We start from the raw sequence: 23,738 nt of genomic DNA, 5'->3' as shown, positions 1-23,738 counted from the left end.
AGTTACTTCGTTTATTTGCTTGCGAGATATGCCGTAGAAGGAGCTTCTTGTGATGCACTTGCTCTTTGAAAGTGAAATTGGCTGTTCATTCCAATTTTAACTTATAACTGATTCGGCAGCAGTACGGCTGAGAAGGATCTGGGAGCTGTGGTGAATCACAACCTCAACCTAAGTCAGCAATATGATGATGCTGTGTATTTAAAAATGCCATTTTAGGTTGTGTTAACAGAAGCATATCATGTAAGCCGTAGGGGGTGAGAATACTGCACTACTCCGCACTGGTTAGGCCTCATCTGGAATAGCATGTCCAGTTTTGGACAGCAGTGTATCAAAAGGATGGAGGAAAACTGGAAAAGATACAGAGGTCAGGGACAAGGTGAGCAAAGGGATGGAATGCAAGCCATAGGCGCAAAGGCAGAAGGAACTGGGTAGGTTTAGTTTGAAAATGAGCAGACTGGAGTTTGGGGAGGTGAGTCTTTCGAAAGGCTGCCACAAAACTGGTGGAAAACAATTATTCTCTTTTTCCACAGAGGGCAGGATGGGAGGACATGGGTTCAAACAACAGCATGGCAGATTTAGATTAACTGTAAGGAAAAGTTCCCTGGTCCTTCTGTTCTTATGGTTAGAAACAGACTGCCTATGGAAATTGTGCAGGCTTTTTTACTGGAGGTTTCGGAAAAGAGGCTGAATATCCATCTGTCTTGGATAATTTGGACGTAACAAATCCTGCATCTTGATGGGGATGGTTAGACTAGGTGATCCTTACAGTTCCTTTCTAACCCTGAGATTCTGTGATTACATACAGATTGTGTTCTCAGAGTTGCCAAGGGACGTTAATGTTGAAAGCTGTTCTGCAGATTTCTCTTTTAAACCCAGTCAACTGATAAAGTTAAACTGCTAATGCCAGGGAGTAGAGCAGATTAAAGGCCTAATGCTGTAATGCCTGTCTACCACATGGCTGATGTTACAAACTTATGTTTCAAATGAAATTAAACTGTTTTTATATGTAGTCTGACACAGGCTTCCAATTGTAGCCACTTAGAATTTTTTATTTTTTTTATAATTCAAGGGTTCATTTCCCCTTGAAGTACAAAATTTTAATGTGGAGAATCTTTGCTAAAGAGCGATGTCTTGAATGCATGGTTGCTATGGCCATAAGGCTCAGATTTGGAAGCCATAGAAGAGACTAGCATATGCATGGAACTGTTCAGAGATTGGGGGCAGCTAGTATCATAGCTCATGAGCTTTTTAATCAATCTGTTGTGCACTAACTTGAAATTAAAGAAAATAAAAAGATGTGTTCTTTAATTAAATTTTCTCAGCTATCAGGGCTGGGAAAGAAATTGCTTCTAAAGAGCCCCTGCAAAAGTATGTGAATTATTTCTGACAAAATGTAAACATTCTTCAGTTAGATTTCCCATTGCCCAATAAATTTTTATAATGTGCCATAATCTGGCGGTAAAAGTAAGTTCTGATGCCTTTTCCTCTTACATGTAGAATGGAGGACTCAAACTGTCACTGCTGTGTTCTTGATGAGTACATAGTTGAAGTTTGCTGCCATCTAATGTTTTTTAATCATAAGGTTTGTGAGGTTTGGCCTGACTATCTTTATACTAGCAAAAACTACCAAGTTGTGGAGGGGGAAATAAAGTGGCATAGCTATTCAGTGACATAACCGTATTGTGAAACCTGCACCTACGCATCTAACAGAGAGCACTAGCAGTTTGGTTTGAACTGTAATCAAACCACCAAATTATTTTTTTCCCAAAAAACATAGCTGAAAGGGGCTGTTGTTCTGTCAGTTTCATGAAAAACCTTCTGTTTAATTTAGAGTGGTTTAATTTTCTTTCCAGCCTGTTACAGAAAGATTATTGTTAGATGTGTTTTCAAGACATTCCATTACATTTTCTGTTTTGCAAAGAAGGAGGGAGAAGAGCCAAATCCTTAGTAACCTTTAACATGAAGCTTCTAGACAACTTGATTTAAAAGTTCCATCAAGTAATAGAATCTTATCCAATTCCTTTCAAAACGGTTATGCAGAAATATTTGTAGACTTGTAAATTTAAGATATTGGTCATTCATTGTTTTAGCTTAACTCTGAGTTTTTATTGTCTGCTGTAGGAAAACAAAATTAATGGGTACTATGTGATGTATAATTTCTATTTTGCAGTTGTTTGTTGGACTTGGATTTCCATATGAAGGGCCTGCTCCCCTAGAGGCTATTGCTAACGGATGTGCTTTTCTAAATCCAAAATTTAACCCACCAAAAAGCAGCAAAAATACTGACTTTTTCAAAGGCAAACCAACACTCCGAGAGGTAAGCTTGATGTTCTTTTAACACTGCAAAGTATTGGGGCTTTAAGTTGCTGCTGCTGTTTGTGCTGTAATGATTCTGTTTGAGGATTATGCAACTACAACAAGATTTATTGCAAATAACTGCTCTCATTGTAATAGTACAATAAAACTAGAATTCCAAACTAAGGTGCATAATTTACTGTACACAGAACAGTTTGTCTTTTTGCTTTAACATAGCAGTGGCTTGAATTAGTATATTTAGCTTTATGTAATACTGCGGAACCCCAATTGTCTGACATAAGCTGGACTGACAGAAGGTTGGATAACCAGAAATGTCAGATAATGCGGGGCAGGGTACTGCTGCTGTAGTGCCAGCTACCAGCTGCAACAGAGCAGGTTGGCTGAGCAAGAACGGCTGCAGTGGGGCTGGGAGGGCAGTTGTCCCACCCCCTGGTTATCTAACATTCTGTTTTATGCGACACAGCCCACTCCTCCAGCCCAGCAGGTGGGTTGCTGCTGGGCTGAGGGAGCGGAACAGTCTTGGATAACCAGGGGCTGGACAATCAGGGTTATACTGTACCATAATTGTAACTGGGCATTAAGATAATAAAGTAAATAATGAAACCCAGGAAGTACTTCTAAGCTTACCTAAGCTTCCATGCATGGCTACATTCTTCTAAGTCTTTTGGACAGACCATATCCAAGTTTCACTTCAAGATCTGGCTTTCTATCCAGGGAAACCTCAGTTGAAATCCCTATTACTTCTCATGAGGAGATGAGCTTTATGGGACAATAAGTGCATCCTTGTTCAAATAAATAGGAATGATGTGCTCACTATTTTTTTCAGAGCTTTTATTAAGACTCTGTTTAACCCTCATAGTAACAGTAGGAATGAAGTGACTGCGCTACCAGATGGCAGGGAGGGGAAGAGGTTGGAGAACACCTAGCTGGAACTGGCCAGACTAAGATTTTTTTAACCCTTTGCGGAGATGAAAGTTATATGTGAGGGTTGTGAAATGAGTTTGATAGTCCATTTCCCGGAGGGTGCAGAACTGCAAAGCAATATTATCATCCATATTGTAGGCACTAGTGGGTAACCTTGCTAGTGGTCTGAAAACAGAAAATCAGAATCAAACGTGCACAGTAATAGTCATACATCTCTCACATTTGAGAGGAAGAAGAGAGTGTTTGGATGGACAGATACATTTCATCTTGAAGGGACAGAAATTTTTTAAGAGATGCCTGGGATGGGGAGGGATGCAGGAATAGATAGAGAATAGAAGGCTCGGGATAAAAAAGGAGATTTGGGAGTAATTCAACTAGGTATGTTAACTGATCTTACAGGTAGCTGAAATTACCCAGTTTAGAGAAAAAATGGGAGAAGTTGGCATATTAGGCAAGACAGGGATGCTTCCACTGCTGTTGTCTGTGCTGTACCTATGGTGTGGATAAATTAGAGGGCTTGGTCCCCATACTTATCAGCATAACACATTTCATGTGCACTAAGTTCACCCACAAGTAGTTGGAAAAATACAGGCAACCTAAAACAGAGGTAAAAGGAATTTGTCTTTATATTCTAGCTCTGTAATTGTGTTATCTATATGTAAGATATCCTGAGCCCTAAACCGAGTGAAGGGGCAAGAATGATATCTTTACTCTTGATTTTTTACCAATACATTGCTTTTTTTTTTCCTCTTTCAGTTGACATCTCAGCACCCTTATGCTGAGGTTTACATTGGGAAGCCTCATGTTTGGACTGTGAACATCAATGATCCTTCTGAGGTTGAGAATGCAGTAAAAGCAATTTTGAATCAAAAGGTTAAAATTTGTTCTCTGTAATCATACTTTGGTATCTGAACTACTTCTGTGCAGAGTGCCTCAAAATGTTAATGACATTAATATAACCTGAGCACTGCAGTCTGAGACAATTTATCCTTTTGAAGTCTTATGCCAAACCCTTCACTGTGGTATCTCAGCATCATAATTTAGTATTAGGTCCTGCACATGCTGACACAACTGCTTAACTTTACTCATATGAGTAAAACTAAGTATGTGTGTAAGCTGAAAGGATTGGAGCTTTCGTAAGGAAGTCAGAGTCCATAGGTTTGTCACTGAGTCTTTGTAAATTTTCTGTGCATTTAGTAAATCAGTTGTCCCACGCTTAGTTCAGTTGAACCCATTTAATTAGCTGTGACACAAAAACTATGAAGATATTTCTGCATTAACATGGTGAGCTTTTAATGCAAAGATTAAAAAAATCAGCCTGAGAAACATTTTCAAAGAGCATCTGAATACAGAATCATATTTTCCTTTGTACTATTTGAATTAGAAAATTAAACTGAATTACAACTGGCAGCTGTGAGATCCATTAGAGTCTTGTGTTAGGTTTATCTCTGCCACTGCTCAATAAACATTTAATCTCCCTCATTTAACATTTCCTCAGAGGGAATTTTAGAACTTCCTTTGAGGGAGCAAAAATCATTTTAAAGTGAGGGCTACATAGAACACTGATTTGCTAATGAGTACGTTTACACTTGTTTGCTACAAAAGCTATAATGTATTAAACAATACAGAGACCACTAATATAATACAAGCCCCAGGGACAGTTTCAGTAAAATGATTCCTTAAAAGTTCTAACGTAAATCCATTATACTGTCTCAACAGATTGAACCTTATTTGCCCTATGAATTTACATGTGAGGGGATGCTGCAAAGAATGAATGCATTCATTGAAAAGCAGGTATGACCTTAGTATTAAAACCATTCGTTCTGGGAATTACTTTTTGAAAAGTTTGGCTGGATCTTGTGCGTGCAAAGTTGCAAGTTGTACATCAGGACTGTGGCTTAGCTCATAGATCTTCTGGCAACCATTCTTACTGCTATGATGGTTTGGTGTACAATAGAAAGAAACCACATCAATGTAATCTAGCAGTTAACAAAGGGTACTGGGTGTCAAGATTAAATCTGGATGTAATTTTGCTGACAGTTTATTTAGGAAAAAAATGGAGATTCTGATAAACCAAAACTATTTGTGAATTTGCCACTGGTATTTTCAGTTGTTTGTAAAATAACCAGAGGAAGAAAGAGAAGTGATGAGATCCAAGTTGCAGATAAATTATTAAATGTAAATGAGGGGGAAAGGCCTACAGGGAAGATCTTTCCTGAGGCTAACAAGCTCTTCTCTTTGCTTCAATTAGTTTTTGGTATAGATATTCCAAAGTGTTAGGCCTAGGTATATAAATCTTCCTCTTTGTTCCATTATTCAGAAGCTAATGTAAGTTGATACAGTGTGTGTCTATAATTAAAATCTTTTATACTGGTCTTGGCCTTTAATTATTTTCTAACCTGGATTTTTCCCTTCTCAAATTGATGTTTATTTGGATATGTGTATAAACTGAAGTAAGCAAGCATGGAGCCCAAGGACAAGTAGTAGAGTAAAGTCATTCTAAAAGCATAGTGACTGCATCACAGGTAAATTAATGTTAATCAGTTTATGTAGACCCTTTAAAATAAAACTGAGATACCAAAATGAGCTTGTAAATTATTTAAAAAATTTAAATGTACAATTGCTGACTCTCATAGTTACAAAATAAACTAAACTACTGAATGAGAAAGTCAGTGACATCAATTAATAACTTATTAATGTGATACTAGATGAGTAGCTATTGTTGCAGAAAAATTATTGTATGCTGGGGCTTGCATATAAGAAGTCACCATAGTAAGCTCAGTTAATAGGAGCCATTATACCTCTGAAGCTTTTTTCAATTTGTGTCAGAATCATATTTGCTCACGGTGATAGTCACAGTTTATGCATAAAGCATTTAGACTAACCACTTGTGTATTTCATGTTGCTTGAGATTTTTGCCATCATCTGAAGCTTGGGGCCCGGGTCACTTGCAGGTTTAAACTAATGTAAATGGTGTGGCACTCTAAGCTGAAGTCTTTAAATGATGATTTGAGGACTTCAGTAACTCAGCCAGAAGTTAGGGGTCAACTACAGGAGTGGATGGGTGAGATTTTGCATCCTGCAGTGTGCACGAATTCAAATGAGATGGTCAGCATGATCCATTCTGACTTTGAAGTCTGAGTCTTTAAGTGTCCCAGGAGACTCTAATACAGGGGTGGCCAACCCGCTGTTCTCAAGCCGCATGTGGCACTTTGAGCCATTAAACGCTCCTCAGAGCTGCACACCAGGAACGTCATCCACTGCTCTGGGCATGCGCTCCAGCACTTGGTGTGAGAAGCCTGTGGCAGCTCCAGTGAGTTGCCAGCATTGAGTTAGCGTCAGGGGTGGGGCTGAGGATACCTGGCTCTGGAGGAGAGTTAGGGCATTCAGTTAAAGCAGGAGAGCTTGGGGGTGCCTAGCTTTGGGGGAGGGGGATGGGGAGGGCATTGAACCACATGTTATATATTTATCTAGATAGATAAAAATAAATACATAATACCTGGTTCTTTGCACTCTATCCATGTGGGTCTTGGTCCCTTACTGCTGGTACCAGATTTGCCAACCTGGAGGGCTTATTTGTTGATCCACACTATGGTGGGAATTGTAGGAGAGAATGAAGAACTAACCAATAATGGAGTGGTGTTTCCACTTAGAGCTGTTGTTTCTCCAAAGATGCAAGCTTACTAAAATTTACCTTTTGACTTCTATAATTTTAAATAAGCTTTCGGTACTTTACCAATTGTATATTCGTACTTCTGATTGTAAATAGAAATGAAACAAATAACCAAAATAGGCATTTAGAACAAAATCCCAATTTTCCCTTCTTGTCAGTAACAACATACAGGGGTTCACATGGTTCATAATCAGTATCGGCGTGGGTTGTCATGTCACCAGTAGTTCCACTGGGAGATACATAAAAAAACCCTACATGAATGCTTGTTCTCTGATCTACAGAGAAGGCAAAAACAGCAGTCCAGTAACACTTTAAAGACTAACAAAATAATTTATTAGGTGGTGAGCTTTTGTGGGACAGAGCCACTTCTTCAGACTAGTTTGAAGAAGTGGGTCTGTCCCGTGAAAGCTCACCACCTAATAAATTATTTTGTTAGTCTTTAAAGTGCTATTGGACTGCTGTTTTGTTTTGGTAGAATATAGACTGACATGGCTATTTCTCTGTTACTATCCAGAGAAGGCAGGTAATATATGAAACAGGAGTTTTTTGTGTCCCTAATTCTGTGGCCAAGCATTTGGAAAGGAGCAAGTTGAGATAGATGTTTGCACTTCAGAACTTTTTCCCATAGGAGATGTGAAATCAGCTTTTTGAACCATACATTGTCTGGACTTTCTGCTGGTATGTGTCATTGTAAGAATAATTTTTGTTTCACACTAAATCCTTGCCACGAGGTATCACTGAAGCAAAGAGGGTCTCAGAAATGGATTTAATATGTATGGCTAAAGGACATCCATGAGCTCAATAAATCTGATGTTTGCAAATGACACATGAAATCCGTCGTACTTTATGGCAAAAGCCAACTGCTAATTTAGAACTAGGAAGAAGATTCTTCTTGGAGGACCATTTTTGGACCTACTGAAGCATTGATATTGGCTTTTGTGAAATGTTTGTTTGGAGATCCATTGTGATAAGTCTTCTCGTTAAAGCTTATATTATTCTCAATTAAGTCAGCTGAATAGAGAGAACATCATCTCACTGCTAGAAAAAAAAAGTGTTTTATAGGCTTTTAATTGCTACTGCTATTTCTTCCTAACAATATGCTTTTTCACCACAGGATTTCTGTCACGGACAAGTGATGTGGCCACCATTAAGTGCGCTTCAGGTAAAAATTACTGAACCTGGAAAATCATGTAAACAGGTTTGTCAGGAAAGCCAGCTCATCTGTGAGCCGTCCTTCTTCCAGCATCTTAACAAAGATAAAGATCTGCTAAAGTAAGTATTGAGGACTGGCGTGTGGAAATATAGTTGAGTATCGTATATAAAACAAATTCTGTAGGGGAGGAGGAGGAGGAATGATGCTTATGCATCTGTAACATTGAGCGCCTAAGTTCTCAACTCCTTAAAAGCAGAGTTAATACTGAAAAGATGAACCTTAAATTTGTGACCTTGTGCATATACTGCCTTAAAGTAGTCTCTAATATAAATGCTGATTAACAGTAATATAAACTCTGATTTAAATCCAGTATGTGAAAGTGCAAAATGTAAGGCTTAAAACTGTTCTAACCATTTGAAAACTTTAGTATGTTGTCTTTGGTGCTGGTCACTGTATGCATTCCACTGTATTAATGTGCCTGGAGTCAGAGTAGTCTCATGAACAGATTCCATTAGACATGCCCCTGCTCTGCGCTTTTTCCATGTGAGCAGTCGAAGGAGCAGGGTGAAGCAACAGCCTCTTAGTGCAACATAGCCTATGGCAGAACATTCAGTGTCTTCCATAGTCATTTGATCTTCAGTCTGTAAATGTTTGAAAAGTTTTCCTTAGTAAATACTTTTTAAAAACAATTTTAATGAGTTGTTTTTTTTATAACCGTAGTCTCTGTAAGGTAGTTTAGGACAGCTTTACCATTTAATTCTCCAGGCAGGGGTGCACTATGCCCTGCTTTGCTAGGCTCTAGCATGCAAAGTCACCCCAAGTGCATTTGAGTCACTTGTAACTAGTGAATTTAATAGTAACAGAGAGTAAGCCGTGCTAGTCTATACACTATCAAAACAAAAAGCAGTCAAGTAGCACTTTAAAGACTAGCAAAATAGTTTATTAGGTGAGCTTTCATGGGACAGACCCACTTCTTCAGACCATATCCAGACCAGAACAGACTCAATATTTAAGACACAGAGAACCAAAAACAGTAAGCAAGGAGGACAAATCAGAAAAAGAATCACGGGCACTTTCTCATGCTCCTCTACTAACATCATATATGCCATCATGTGTCAACAATGCCCAGATGCTTTGTATATTGGACAGACTTCTAACTCCCTTAGACCAAGGGTCAACGGGCACAAAACAGACATCAAAACACTCCAGATCCACAAACCAGTTAGTCAACATTTTAATGGAATGGGCCATTCTGTCAGTGACCTCAAGGTATGTGTGTTACTGAAAAGAAATTATCGCTCTTTTGTAGAAAGGGAAGCGGACAAATTGACATTTATATTCCAATTCTGAACATTAACACATGGTTTAAATCGGGATGTGAACTTTCTGAGTCACTACAGGGGCTCGTCTGCATACCTAACTCAATCTGATTCTTGATCTTCCCCCCCACCCCTCCACTCTCTGATTTGCTCACCTTGATTATCTTTTTCTGATTTGTCTTCCTTGCTTACTGTTTTTGGTTTCTGTGTCTTAAATATTGAGTCTGTTCTGGTCTGGCTATGGTCTGAAGAAGTGGGTCTGTCCCACGAAAGCTCACCTAATAAACTATTTTGCTAGTCTTTAAAGTGCTACTTGACTGCTTCTTGTTTTGATAGTGAATTTAATATGGGACAATACCCATGTATCCCTTCTCCCACCCTGGAACCCCAGAAACGTACTGTGACTTATGCTGCTTGGTTACTTAGGATCAGGTCAAGCTCTCAAAGTCTATCATTTTAACAAAGAAAATGATCCAATAAACAATAATAATTGGCTGATTTATTAGTCACTTTTTGCCTATAGGCTGCCTGCATCTCTCCATCTGTTCCCACATTTTCATCTACAAATGATTGTCTTCCTGCCTCCTCTTTTTCCTTTGCCATAGATCAGAGGTGGTCTTTTACAGTTTAATGCAGCTCACCTGCCCCCACTTCTCCACCTACCAGAGAGGATGGGGAACTCTTGATGCCTTGCAGCAGAATGCAGCTAGGAGCTTTTGTCCTGTGGAGTGTGGGGTCTTGGGGCTTCAGCCATACCACAGGCACTTGTGGAGGCTTGGAGCTTCAGCTGGAGCAGGGCTACAGCTCCAAGCCCCAGCAGATATGCTCTGCAGGGATGAAGCCCCAATTCCCAGGAAGTGCTCCTCACTTCCGAGCTTCTGAAGTTTATAGTAGGTGGTTCAAAGAGTCAGTAAGTTTGGCTGCCCCTTCCACAGAGTCTCCGCCCAGCTGAATCCTCTTCCCTCTTTTCCTCCCCGTTCCCCTTCCATGTCCAATTGTATGTGACTTCTTTCCCAGCCAATGAAAGAGAAGGCAAGTAATAGGTCAGCTCTCCTTCAGTGTTTTTCTAGTCAATGCAGCTTATAGAGAGGGCAGCTGCTCTGGTGTATTGCAGCAAAGAGGCAGCCACTGCATTCAGCTCTGCCCCACGCCAGTAGTGTACTCACAACAGGAAGCTCGGTGTTTAGGAGGAGAGTGACAGATGCTCTGTCCTGCCTGTCTGCTTTGCACAGGGCCCTTTCAGTTAAACTTACACTTGCACTACAGTTAAACCTATGGGCTGAAGTTACTACAACAGCCAGGGTTGTAGGCATCCGCGATAGGCTTCCAACATCTAGGACACTGAGCAGCTGTAGTCGAGGAGTACTTTGTACCCTTTAGCATTGAATTTCCTGCTTGTACTGAGTTTTTGTGTGTGTCACTAAATGTCAGTCCTAATTTTCTCTGCAAGAGAATGAAACGTGGAATGATAAAATGAACATTTCTCCGATGTAAAACTAGTTACAATTCCGAAGTACAAGAGCTGATTTGAAGCAATTGCTCATGCAGTTGTTTTTATTTACTGTGTTTATAAAGCTGCATTTATCTTCATATTTTGTCCCTTTGCACTCTCTGATTCTGGTTAATCTTGAAACATCCATATTCACTGGCAATTAACAATTATTATTTCTTTAAACCCTTTCTCAGTAGTGTCCTAAATCTGTAGGCTTCAAAAACCTTTTGCATTAGATAAGTGAGGATCGGTAGAGAATGCTTACCAGTTTTGCATTAGGCTGGGAAATCAGCATTACTTTCAGGTGTCTGCATATGTGTGTGTGTAAAATGACCTCTTTACAATGTGAGAGATTGCAGTGCAACAGATGATTAATAGGAAATCCACTGTCGAGTTCTGCTAGTCCTGTTCCTACTGATTTTAAAACAAACGTGCCTTTTGTGTATTCAGGAAACGTTGAACTATTCAACTTCTACTTGAAGCCGAAAAGGCGCCACCCAGACATAGAACTTGTTTTTATCCAGTTGTCTTGCTTCCATCCCTTAGGATTGCTTAAAATGCAGTGAAGATAATCATTCTGAAAATTAGCTGTCATTCCAGAATGACTAACACCAAGCACTTAATAGGCTCATTATTAAATAGTTAATATTTATTCTTAGTAGTATCTAACCTCTCGCAAATATTTCTTGGTCTCAGTGTAGGGAAATACAAGCAGCTGGGCTCCAGGCGGGAGCCACATTTGTGAAATTCAACATTCACAAGGGTTTCTCAACATGGAGCCCTCATGAATGTTGAGACCATACAGTATTTTAATTGCATTTTAAGTAATATTTAATTTCTCACATTAATCTTCAGTAAACTGCAGAAATACTCTAAAAAGCTGCGTTGTCCTCTAGACTCTGGTTTCCCAAACTGGGGGGACGTGCCCCCAAGGGGACGTGAAGAAATTCCAGGGGGGGCACTAGATGACCCAGATCCACCCCCCATCATTCTCCCCACCTGAAGAAAGAGTTGGCCTTTGCTTCTGGCTCTCAGCCCCTGCTATTTTACGTGGGTGACCTGGTGCAGCCGCTATAAAAAGCAGGCAGACGGCAAAGACCCACGTGGAGCTAGCTGCCTTCTGCAAAGTAGAGTGAGTGTGGATTGGTGGGGGTGGGGGGGAGGATGGGATTAGATGGGAGGTTGGGGGTGCCTGGCTCAGGTGAGGGGGAGTTGGTAGGAACAGGGGGCTGATATTGCCTGGCTTTGTGGGATGGGAGCCCTGGCGGCTCACAGGGCTTGTGGGGCTCGGGTGGCCAGTCAGCTTGTGGGACTCGCGGTGCTTGGGCAGCTGGCACCGGCATTGCAGGGTTCAGGTGGCTCAGGCTGGCAGCTGGCCCTGACAACACAGGACTCGGGTGGCTCAGTCTGGCAGGTGGGCAGCTGGACCCATCAGCGCGGGGCTCAGGCAGCTTGGGCTGGCAAGCAGTTGGCTGGCCCCAGCAGCGTGGGGCTCAGGCAGCTTGGAGTGGCAGGCGGGTGGCTGGCCCTGGCAGCATAGGGCTTGGGTGGGCAGCTGGGGCAGGCGGCAGCCAGTGGGTGGGTGGGTGACTGGCCCTGGCGGTGGGGGGCTCAGATGGGTGGCTCTGGCAGCGCAGGTCTTGGATGGGCAGGCAGCTGGGGCGGTCAGCTCTGGTGGCTGGCTTGGGGCACAGGTAGCTGGCCAGCTGGGGTTCCATCAGGCGCCTGCAGGGGGCCAAGAAAAACTGCTTGTGCTTATTTTTAATTTTAAATAACATTTTTATATCAAGTTTTTGTGTTTATTGTAAATTACAAATCGAATTTTATTTGTTTAAATGTGGGGTTGGATGATGGCAAAGAAGCAGGGTGGGACGTGAGGGTTTCTCAAAAATCAAAACAGGGGCACGATGCTGGAAAGTTTGGGAACCACTGCTCTAGAGAGAGAGCCTTGTGTTTGTCCACTGATACTAAATGGGAATAACACTGCACCATTTTACCATTGTAGAATTGTACAACACTAAACCTATTTGAAATTAATGAGCAGAAGAAATGTGCCTGTCTTAAGTTATAGTATTTGACCTGACAAACAGAAAAGCGGTGAGACCATTTCATAGATAATCTAGCCTCAGAAGCAGGTGGTAAAGTAACGATGCCTAGAGAAGGTGGCAACAAATGAGACAGGCTGCTTCTATACTGAGAATAAGATGGAGAGCTAGAGAAGCAGCCAAAGTCAAGAAACTCTCTACAAGTAACGTTACGCTGAATGTCTTCCAATTCATACCACACAATGTCAAAAATTGATTCTGTGTTTTGTAGTGATTTTCCCCACATTCTTGACTGTTTTCCAGATTAGTAGCCTTACATCCTGCTACAGGTACGGTTTACAAGAAGTTCTAAAGGCTTCATGAAACAAACCAATCTCATCTTCTCCCATCCCTGCACTGTTTGGTACAATAAAAAGATAGGGAGGCACATCACAAAATCAGTCCCATTTCTACAGGACTCTGAGGTGTGTCAGTTTAACTCACTGTGAATTATTTTGTGTTGCCACTTGGCATCATAAATCTTGGTCAGTTTCCAGCACCAATAGGCAGAACAGACTTTGCTATGATTACAAATTTGGAAAGTAAAATGTTTACCCTCATTATTTTAAACCAGCTTTAAACTGCTTTAAACCAGTCGTTGCTGTATCATCTACATTAGCCTACTTTTGTTTAGCCCTTCTTAGGCTGAGTGTTTAGTTGCAAACTGTGTAATGCAGTATATGATATGATTTAACTACTGCTCTGATTCAGGCCTTTAGACTTTTTTTACAGCAAGGCTGTAGTCTTATAAGTGAAAATTATTTGCCTGAATGACTATAAATGATGGCAATGTGACTTAACAAGTGTGTCTTGCTTCGTAGGTATAACGTGGAATGTCATACTGTTGAATCTGCAAATGATATCATGGTCCCGTCCTTTGATGAAAGCAAAAACCACTGTATATTTCAGGGCGATCTTTTGCTCTTCAGCTGTGCAGGATCCCATCCAAACCACAAACGAATCTGCCCCTGTAGAGACTATAATAAAGGACAGGTTGCACTTTGTAAAGATTGTTTATAGCAGCAGCACCAACTTGCTTTAGTTTGGGGATGAAAAAAAGGTGTTGAGAGAACTACTTACACTTCCTGCACTTTTGTCCAGTTGTCTTGCTGCAGGCCAAGCAAATGCTGCAGGTGGAATTCTCTGAGAGGAGGGATTCATAATAAACAGCTAAATGGTTTTTATTTTTTCCTAAGAGAACACTGGCAGTGGAGCTCTTTGAAATCTTCCACCAATGAGAAGAGAAATGAAGTTCCATGCTTTGTAACAATTTGAAGATTATTGCAAAGAACAGTTTATAGAAAATTCCCAGACCCATCAAACATATTTTGTTGGTTTTTGGGTGAAACAACTGTTTTCTATTTTTTTAATGAGTTAAAATATCCTGTAATTGTCAGCTAAGAATCTGAACATCATTCCAATACGAAATTGGGGAAGAAATGTGCATGGGAGTTCAGGAAGAGTACTGCAATTACTGGGGCACTATTTTGGATGCTGCTGAAGCTGGAATGGCTACAAAATGGTTCCGTTCACAAGAACTTGGAATCATAAGATACACAAATAAGAATACACAGCTGCCTGCTCCCAGTCTTTTTTTTAAAATCCTCATATGCTACCAGGTATCGTCTGCATCATAGCTACTGTACCGGAACACACTAAACAGGCAGCTCCTAGGAATGTGAGGATCAGTGGCTGTCCACGTGTGAAAATCCTGCTGTTGCTTGAGAACTGGTTATGATTGTGGCATACTCGAATGTGGAACAACTATGGAACCATACGGCCATTTAATAATGGACTTGTCTCAATTTACTGGATCTGTTTAAAAAGTGATCCTTGGAATTTGCCCATGCTTCTGTTGTAGTCTGCCTATTTAAAGTACTGTGTGAAGCAAAAAGTATCCTGCATCATTTGAGCAATATTTTTCGATTCTCAGTTTGCTATACCTTACGGTAATTAAAATATTACTGCAATTTGGAGAAAGGATCAGCTATAATTAGTGTATCATAGGAATGTGAACTGTCTTCATAACACTGTTTTTAAGGAGGACGATATTTTAAAGAGTAATTCTGAGAGGAGGAAAACTTCTTAGAAAAAATATTGTAATTGCTTTTCTGGCTTCTTTGTCCTGCTTCATTTTAATAGGCAGGCCAGTGATATATTTAAAAGTTAGTGAACTACCAAGAGTTTGAATTGGAATTCAGACTTTACTTGTTTAGGACAGTGAACTAAAACTTTTTTAGTAGTATCGTGTATCTCTCTCTTTTTTTTTTTTTTTTTTTTTTTTTAAAGAAAAAATTTCTATTTTTTTTTTTTTCCCAGCACAATCTAACCTGTTTGGAAGCACTGTTCATGGCTGGGAAAAGTTATGTTAGATTACAGGCAAATGAACTGATTAGTCTGCAGTAGAATATGAAAATGACCATACTTTGCAGGTTTAAAACTTAGGTATGTCCCAGTCATAACTGAAAAACCTCAGTTGATTTTTTTTTCCATGTGAAGATTTAACCAGCGCTACCCAGTCTTTCCACTTCTGAACATATAGGCACTTTAATGTTTTTCCTCTAGACTATATCAGGTTCACTCATCTTTTTATACCCATAATTCTTTATCTATATGAGAGTATTGAAGACTCTCTTGACCTACCAAAGACTAAATAAGGGAAACATGACTGAAATTGTCAAGACAAAGTATCAAGTGGTAGTAAGAGAAAAATAGAAGTTCAAAGTTTCCAAATCACTGTAACTAACTTGTTTCAAGTTTAAATCCATAATTCAGCACTTCCATTTTGTTTTTATACAATATTAGTAATACTGCAGACTAGATAGAAATCAATGTCTAAATGAGTACTCAGCATCCAGAAAGAATTTATGGTGGGTGCCTGCTCAGCATAATAACCCGGATGTAAACATAGTGAAGACTCAGTAATTGCAGTAATTCTGCAAAAATGGAACATAATTGATTAGTAAATGGTAGGCACAGTTTTGTATGAAAGGAAATTGAACCGTTCTTGGAGTATCCCAAGCATTCCTTCAGTCAGAATGGATGTTTGTGTTGGCTTTTACTATCCAGGGAACTCTTTATTCTTGGCTTTTTTTTTTTTTTTTTAAGGATTGGAATCTGAGGTGCCTCAGCTGTTTATTTTAGGTGTTCTCCATATTCCTGTACATAAGCTACCAGTATAGCCAGAAGAATCCGAGGCTTTAAAGAAAATATGTTCACCGATTTAGACTTTATATCTGGCATTAACTTTTGGTGACAACAGAATCTACCTTTTAGTGACGCAGTCTGAGTTTCTGTAGTCAGAAACTTAACAAGTTTAACGAAATATCACATCAGTACATTGGCAATAAAGACTTGTGCATGTGTGCTTAAATAATCCAAAGCACCATTGCCTACTGTAATATAACAATTAGAAAACATTTGCTGTTTTTGTATTCAAAGGCACTAAGCTGTAAATACACGCTTGTTTCTTACCATTGTATGGAATACATGGCATAATACAATTTGTTTTGACTTTAAACTGAAGATAAAAGATTTCTGCTAGTTTGCTGATACTGCCATCTCTGATGCACTATATTTTTCATTAATATAGTGCTGTCAGTGCTGTCTTTACCACAGCAGGGCGAGTTATGATCTCTATAGCATATGTATTTCTTTCTAAGCTACTGAATTGAGTAACTATATATTAGAGGATGGGGGGATGGGTGGCGAGAGGACCATCCAATAGCAGAAATCAATGAGAATTGAAGGAGAGGGGGATTAGTTGAGCTACATCCTGCTCCCACAGAAAATTTGGGGAATTTTGCTGTTCCTACAAAACTGCTCCACATGAGATGTTTTCCAAGGGCCTTATTTTCTTATTATTATGTCTGTACTGACGCTATGTTACCTTTTCAAGAGGAAAAGTGTTCTTACAATGTGCAGCTTCCATTTTATTTTCTAACAAAGGAAAGCATGTCCAATCATGGGAGAGAGCTTTTTCTTACCTTCTCCATATGGATATTCTTTTGTTTTTTGAATCCTGCTTTACTTGCCTTGAAGACTTCTTGAATGGAGAAAAACCCTGAAGTTGCTACCAATATTTAAATTGAGTGATTCATTAAATCAGATACAGTACTTGTTTTGTTTGTTTTTTCCTATGATAAAAGTCTTTGTTTGTAAGCAAGTGGGTTCTTGGCAAGTAAACACTCCATTCTGCAAGTAAGCACTCAGGCAGATGAATAGGGGATTATTTTAGATGTTATGAATCATTCACTAAACTTATTTTTCTAAAATGTGGGTACAATCTTCTATGTCTTGAGCTCCATGATTAAATTAAGGTTTTCCCCTCTGACTTAAATGTATAGTTCACAAATTGCACTTGGGATGATGGGTCTGTGGAGGAATAGTTGATTATGAAATGGAATTGCATCAATGTTATGTATTTTATTTTGTTGTCACCTTAACTTGCAGCTTCCTTATTCAGACTTCAGGTTTTTTCAAGAATGAGTTTTAGATACACTGGCCTCTAATTGATGGAATTCAGGTGTGTCAAATCTGAAGTATAATATCCATATTATAAGCTCCTAAACATATCTGTCATAAATCAAAAAATTCTTTTGTTTGAAACTTTTTTGTATTTTTGTATGTAACCTGATTTTTGAAAAATCTTATTCCTATGAGATGAGAAAACTTGAGAAAAGAATTTACATAATTTATTAAAGTTAACCTAAAAGGCTTGCCTTTGAAAGGTAAGGTTGGTAAATACACACTGTTTAAAATGCCAATAAAAACCTCATTTATTTCATATATGCAATTTGATTTGCACATGTATAACTAGATAAGCTTTTTGCATATTTGGCTTAGTTTTCTTTATGGTTGTCTCATTTGTTTCTTTTTTGTAACTTATTAGTTATAATTGTGTGTTTTGCTTAATGTCAGATTAAGTTTCTTCTGCAAATATTTAATGTTTATGTGCCTTTTTTATTTTTCGATGGATGTTTGGAATGTGGATGCTGCCTGAACAAGTATAATGGAACACTGACTTTAGAGCTTAAAAAGGCTTTTTTGCTTTATTAATACGAAGTGTGACTTTAAAAATGTTTTTAAAATATTAGATAAAAGTTCTTTCTAGAAATATGAAGGAAAAGATGTAATATTTTTTTCAAGAAATCACCACTGTAAATGTAATATCCTTTTTCAAACTGTGGTATGACAGGAAAGTAGTGTACTGGGATGCAGTATCTAAACATAGCTCTCTTGTTTTAATGACCTGGGAGCAAAATAGATCCACTGTGCACCACAAGGAGACAATGAAGAACAGGAAATAGCTTTTAAAACTACCAAATGTGTGTGTATCCAGGAAATAGAAAAGACACATTGTGAGGCACTCAGGCTATGTCTACACCATGCTAGGAAAGTCAACTGCAGATACATAATTTTAGCTGCTGCAGTTGCATAGCTAAAACTGATGTATCTGTGCTCATCTAACTTGGCTGTCTGTACAGGGGAAGTTCAACGGGAGAGTTTCTCCCATCAACCTCCCTTACTCCTCACATCTCACACTGAGTAGGTCCTGCCCTTAGCTACTTCAATCATGGATGTATAGAAGATATCTGGGTTCCTGAAAACATATTGCTCATTTCCTGGCACTCCAGCATACTAACCAGGGAATACCATCTTTTGCTTTTCACGGGTATCTAACTTTGTGGAGTCAGAGTTCATAGCTGAGTCTCTTGGAGGATTAGAAATGTCTAACTTTCCTGCAGGAAAAAGAGATTTTGAATAAATTCTGGTTAAATTTCAATGAGAAAGTGGCATCTTGTGGAATGACCTGGGAAACGGGATCAGAAACGCCTTGTTTCCAAATGAAGCTCCATCTCTGATTTCTATAACATTGTGTAGGTCATTTATTGCCTGATTTTTTTTTTTTTTTTTCGTCCCAAGGTGCACAGTCTCCACAACCTCCATAGACTTCAAATGGAAAATCAGGTGATTAACCTGTTCCTGTCCCTTTCTGCATTAGAGCTGCTAATACTTATTGTACTTGTGTACCTCAGGCTGGTAGTGTGCATTGAAAATGCACAATACAGTGCATAATAACTGCTAGCATGCCCTGCTCCATTACACGTTTGAGTTACTCAAGTTATGTAGATGATTTGAAAGCTTATAGTTGTGTTCTTAATATATACAAGCCCAAACTGCTTTATCAGCTATGTTGGCTCACAGTGCAGCTAGGGATAGATTCCATTCCTGTTAAAGTAAGTGACGGAATGAACTTAGAAGAAAGCTTGATTAGGTCCTCGTAGCCTGATGCAACTCTGAGACTTCAACGGCCTTTGCATCCAACCCCTCCATTCTGTTTTCTTCAAATAAAGAATGCAACTACTCCCTTTAATATAGAGGAGGCGGTTTGATTCTAATGGGATAAAGACAACACATTTAAAGTTACGTGTGTGTCTACCAATGACAGTGCATTGGAATAATTGTATCTTCATTGTCATGACAAGGTTTTATTTTTAAAATGTATATACTTTAATATTTCAAATAGGTTAAAGATTTGTTTAAATATCTATTTGCGGGGATGGGGGAGTTGCAATTTCTAAACTACAAATGCCGATGACCAATTTCTATTATAACTATATTTTTAGTGGGAGGTGAGTGATGAGTTGGTTCTATAGCACTGATTTTATTCAAATGTATTAGTTATGTGGGCATGACCACCACTTCGTGATATCTGGGCCATGGCCGCTTCATTTTCAGCTCTTGATTAGGACAGCTACATCCACTTTTAGTTCTCCCACTGTCTTTGGGGTGGAAGCAATCAAATGAGATTCTAAATTAACATCAGTCTACTTGGAACAAGAACAGGGAGGGCTCAGGTTGCTTTTAAATAAACGTATTGATGCTGAAACTCCAACATTGCTCTTAAATCTTCTTTAAACAAATCTTTTTCTTCATATTTTTAAACTGCTTTATAGAAAAATGCTTTCGATTTGTTTGTAACAATATCAAATAGAATAAGAATGGGTAAAGAAGATCAGCAGGCTGGCTGCTAAGCATGAGTGCATACAGTAGGAAATGTGTAGCAAATACAAATGGCTGAAGCTTGGATGTCTCCCATTGAATTATCAGTCCTCTTCTTGTGTACAAAGGAAAATCTCTTAACACAATTGAGCCACTGCAAATCTCTTATGTCCATACATGGCTTACTATTAATTTGTCCCTTTTTGCTAATATTGTTAAACAGCAGTACTGTTTTGAGTCAGCAGACTTGCTGGTCCAACCCTTCAGGAACTCAACATTAACGTGACATTGTCAAATAGTTAAGATCCATTATTTGCTTTGCTGTAAGCCATAATAAAATAGGAAAATCCTCAACAGTTCAAACACAAAACCTGCTTCAAAAATCCACGTACTGTGAAATCTGTAATGGCCTTCCTTCTGCTGTCTGCAAGGAGGGGTTAATAAAAATTGACACTGTATTAAACAGGACTATACAAGGGGCAAAAACTACTTGTGCACAAGTTCCTTAGGATCATAAGGATGCATGTTGCAGCATAGCAGTGCTGTGGGCCCCACTTTGCCCTTAACTTCCATCAGAACAATGTGTCCATTGAGCTCTGTGAGAGGGAGATGTTTGCTTTCTTGTGTCATTGTCAGAAAATACAAGGCCAAATCCACTCCAGCCCTCCTCTGATTTTGCATCAAAGGTTCAGTCTTTCCAAAAGCTTGATGCTCTGGCCCTGATCCAACAAAGCCTGGGCTTAGCTTTAAGCATGTGAATATCCTCATTGAGTTGACTGGGCTTAAAGCTTGAGACATTAAATGTTCTACTAGATCGGGTCAGTATGTGCAGCACCTTGAGCAAGCAAGCCATAAAGCCATTCAAAACACATAGGGCCAAATTCATCCCTGGTGCTACTCCATTAGCTTCTAATTGGGTTTCACCAGGAATTAATTTGCTGCATTTATTAGCAAACTTTTTGTCGTGATTTTTGATGCTGGAGACCATGAAAGAAATGTAGTGGGAACAAATGGATAGGCCCAATCCATTTGACAAAGGGCAGAGGGTATTAATCAAGTCAGAAGTGTAACCTGCAGGAGTCTAAAGATACTCAAGAAAATGGGGGGGTGGGGCATAAATTTAAAAAGTATAATGAAGTATTTTTATTCTTTAAGGGCCTATTTCCTGCTGTCTTTGTTCATAGAAAATTTTGAATTCAGTGAGTGATTTGCATGTGCAAAAGAACGTCAGGGTCACGCTCATGTTATGTGGGGGTTTTTTGGGGGGGCGGGGGGATGTGTTTCATTTTTTAATCTCTGAAAGTTTAGTTTGCTTTTCAGAATAGTTGTGTTCCAATATATCAAGTTCAAGCAGTTTAATTCACATGCTACAGGTTGTAATGGCTGGTAACATAATTGTCAAATAATTGAAATTAATTAGGATGGGATTCTTTAAAATATGTGTATGTATGAATGTGTATTTTAATGGTAAAGAACTATGCTTTGTTTTTGCTGTTGTAGAGAGAACTAGGAAGAACTTTATTTTTCAATAAACTTTTTCTTGTGTGATTTTTTGGATTTGTGATTGTATATATGCTTAAATGGGAATTCCACTAGCTGCACTTTTGCAAGGATCATAGCTGTATTATTTGCATTGCAGCAATTAGTGGGGTTCCTATATTTGTCATGAAATTCTTTATTTGGAGATAATTAAAAAGCAGCAAATAATTCTGTTTGAGTGGACTCTGGCAGATAAGAGAGCTGAGGAGCTTATTATTCACATGAAATGTTTGTAGGTATACAGAGTATAAAATCTGGGTGTTTTTAATTCATGCAAAACAAGCTAAAAATACAAATTGAAAATATGAGATTCCCTTTGAGGAAAGTCTGAATGTCCTTCAGTGTCTACATGTCCTTGGTTTCTTGAAGGATTTCTGTTACACAAATGTAGTTGTGAAGTTGCTGTGACTTTGAAACAGGTAATATGGCAAGTGTTCACTGGCACAATGCACCACTTAACTCCAGAAAAAGAGCTGTGATCTCTTGGGTCAAATGTCACCTTACTTATGGAGACTTTGCAGTGTATTCACATTTCATGCCTTGAAGAGCTTGTTAGTGTTCTACAGATTGCTTTGGCAACATTCTCCCTCCTACCAACCCATGGAATGAGTGACCAAGCTTGAAACATCACGCTTGTTTAAACTAATATATCTCTGTTTGGCATCAGTGTGGCTATATCCATTTATATCAGATGTAGATTTAGACCCTTCGGTCTAATTTCCTGCACGCTATTAGAGACACTATCAGGAGGCTTCTTATTGCGTGCTTGACGAGATTTGGAGTTGTAAATAGAGATTCTTCTTTGAGTGGTGGTCCCTTAATGTACTCAAAATGTGGGTGCTCGGGCACACCATGTACTGGAGTTTGGAGCTTTTAAACAGTCGTGTTCATTGACATACCGTCACCACATGTGCCTCAGGTGAGGTTATAACAGACTGTGTAGGGTTGTGTACCCTCTGGTCCTTCTTACTGCATGGTCAGAGTCGAGATGATATTTTCACATGCTCTCAGTTTCTATGAAAATGACTGTCCATTTGTGTGTAGCTACTTCTGCTTCTTTCATTTTAGCCCTGTAAATAGAGAGTAACCAGCAGCCCCAACTAGGCCTCCATAAACTAACATTGACCATTATGCCCCTCATTCCAGTGACTGAAAACTACACCTCATGCACAACAAACACACTCATTGTCTGTACTGCCTGCTGCTCGGCTGTGATATCTGCAAGACTTTTCCAACAAGAACCCACAAAGCCTGTCTTCTGTGCCTCCACAAGTTCCTCGTGGTGGTGGCCCCGTCTCACCTGGTCTCTGATCCTGGACTGTCAATACCAATAATGCATTGTCCTTTACCAGCACTGAGCACTCCATATCTAGCTTCCCTTCCAGCTCCACCGGTGTTGCTGAGATGTGAGAAGACAAAAAAGAACAACTGCAAAGCACTCCAAGAACATCAAACCAGGTCCCTGTTGTGGACTGCTGTGACACACTGCCTTTCCTCCCCACACTGGGCCAGGACAAGTGAAATGTCATGCAATGACCCAGCTGTGCCATCTTCTAAGACAGAGGGAAAGGCTACGTGAAAGAGACGCCCCCCAGCGTCACTGATTTCAGTCATGTCAGAGTTTAGAGAGTGTTCTGGTATGTGCTTTTCAGCCATGGCTGGATTCTCCAGGCACTGCTCTGCATACCCCTGCTCGGGTCTATGACCAGCAGGATGTGCCCTGGAAACCAGTGTGAATGGAACTGCTGGTCTCTCCCACCCACCTAGAACGGCTGTGCCCCCTTTGCTGCTTTCCTTGGCTCCTTGACTTATACTGGCAGATGCACTGGTCCTCCTCACTTAAGATCAGCCTACATCAGTTACAGCACCACTGGCACAAACAGCTTTGCTACTTTCAAAGGCTTCTTCAGATGTGGAGGGCTTTCAGCCAAAAGCCATCCTTTTCCCCAGCCTCCCAATGTAGCTCAAATTCTGGGGTGTACGCACCACACCAAATGCATTGTGCTCTGGTCCCAGCAGGGTGGTATCGGTATCCTTGGGACAAAGTGCCAACAGGACCCACTCTTGGGCACTAATGGCCCACTTAAGACCTTTATCACCAGCTGTACCTGTCAGTTGCCTGACACCATCCCAACAAAGCCCCTCCACTCGGCCTGATTGACTCAGATCTGGAGGAGGACCCAAGGTTTGACAGCAGTCTCCTTTTCTCCAGACTAAACCCTACTCTCCCCCA

The 23,738-nt window shown here is 39.7% G+C and overlaps 1 protein-coding gene across 1 annotated transcript in view; it reads left to right on the top strand.

The window, feature by feature from the left end:
- Positions 1-19,717, top strand: part of MGAT5 (alpha-1,6-mannosylglycoprotein 6-beta-N-acetylglucosaminyltransferase) — a 231,160-nt gene extending 211,443 nt beyond the window's left edge. Inside the window, exons 13-17 of the mRNA XM_075001551.1 lie at positions 2,171-2,317; positions 3,997-4,113; positions 4,960-5,034; positions 8,028-8,185; positions 13,783-19,717. Coding sequence (XP_074857652.1) covers positions 2,171-2,317; positions 3,997-4,113; positions 4,960-5,034; positions 8,028-8,185; positions 13,783-13,981 — 696 coding nt within the window. The 3' untranslated portion in view covers positions 13,982-19,717. The remainder of the gene's footprint in view (positions 1-2,170; positions 2,318-3,996; positions 4,114-4,959; positions 5,035-8,027; positions 8,186-13,782) is intronic.
- Positions 19,718-23,738: the final 4,021 nt, after the last annotated feature.

Source organism: Carettochelys insculpta, chromosome 8, assembly GCF_033958435.1.
Source record: "Carettochelys insculpta isolate YL-2023 chromosome 8, ASM3395843v1, whole genome shotgun sequence".
Lineage (NCBI taxonomy): Eukaryota > Metazoa > Chordata > Testudines > Carettochelyidae > Carettochelys > Carettochelys insculpta.
Note: the sequence above shows the minus strand (reverse complement) of the source record. Positions and strands in the feature narration are given on the sequence as shown.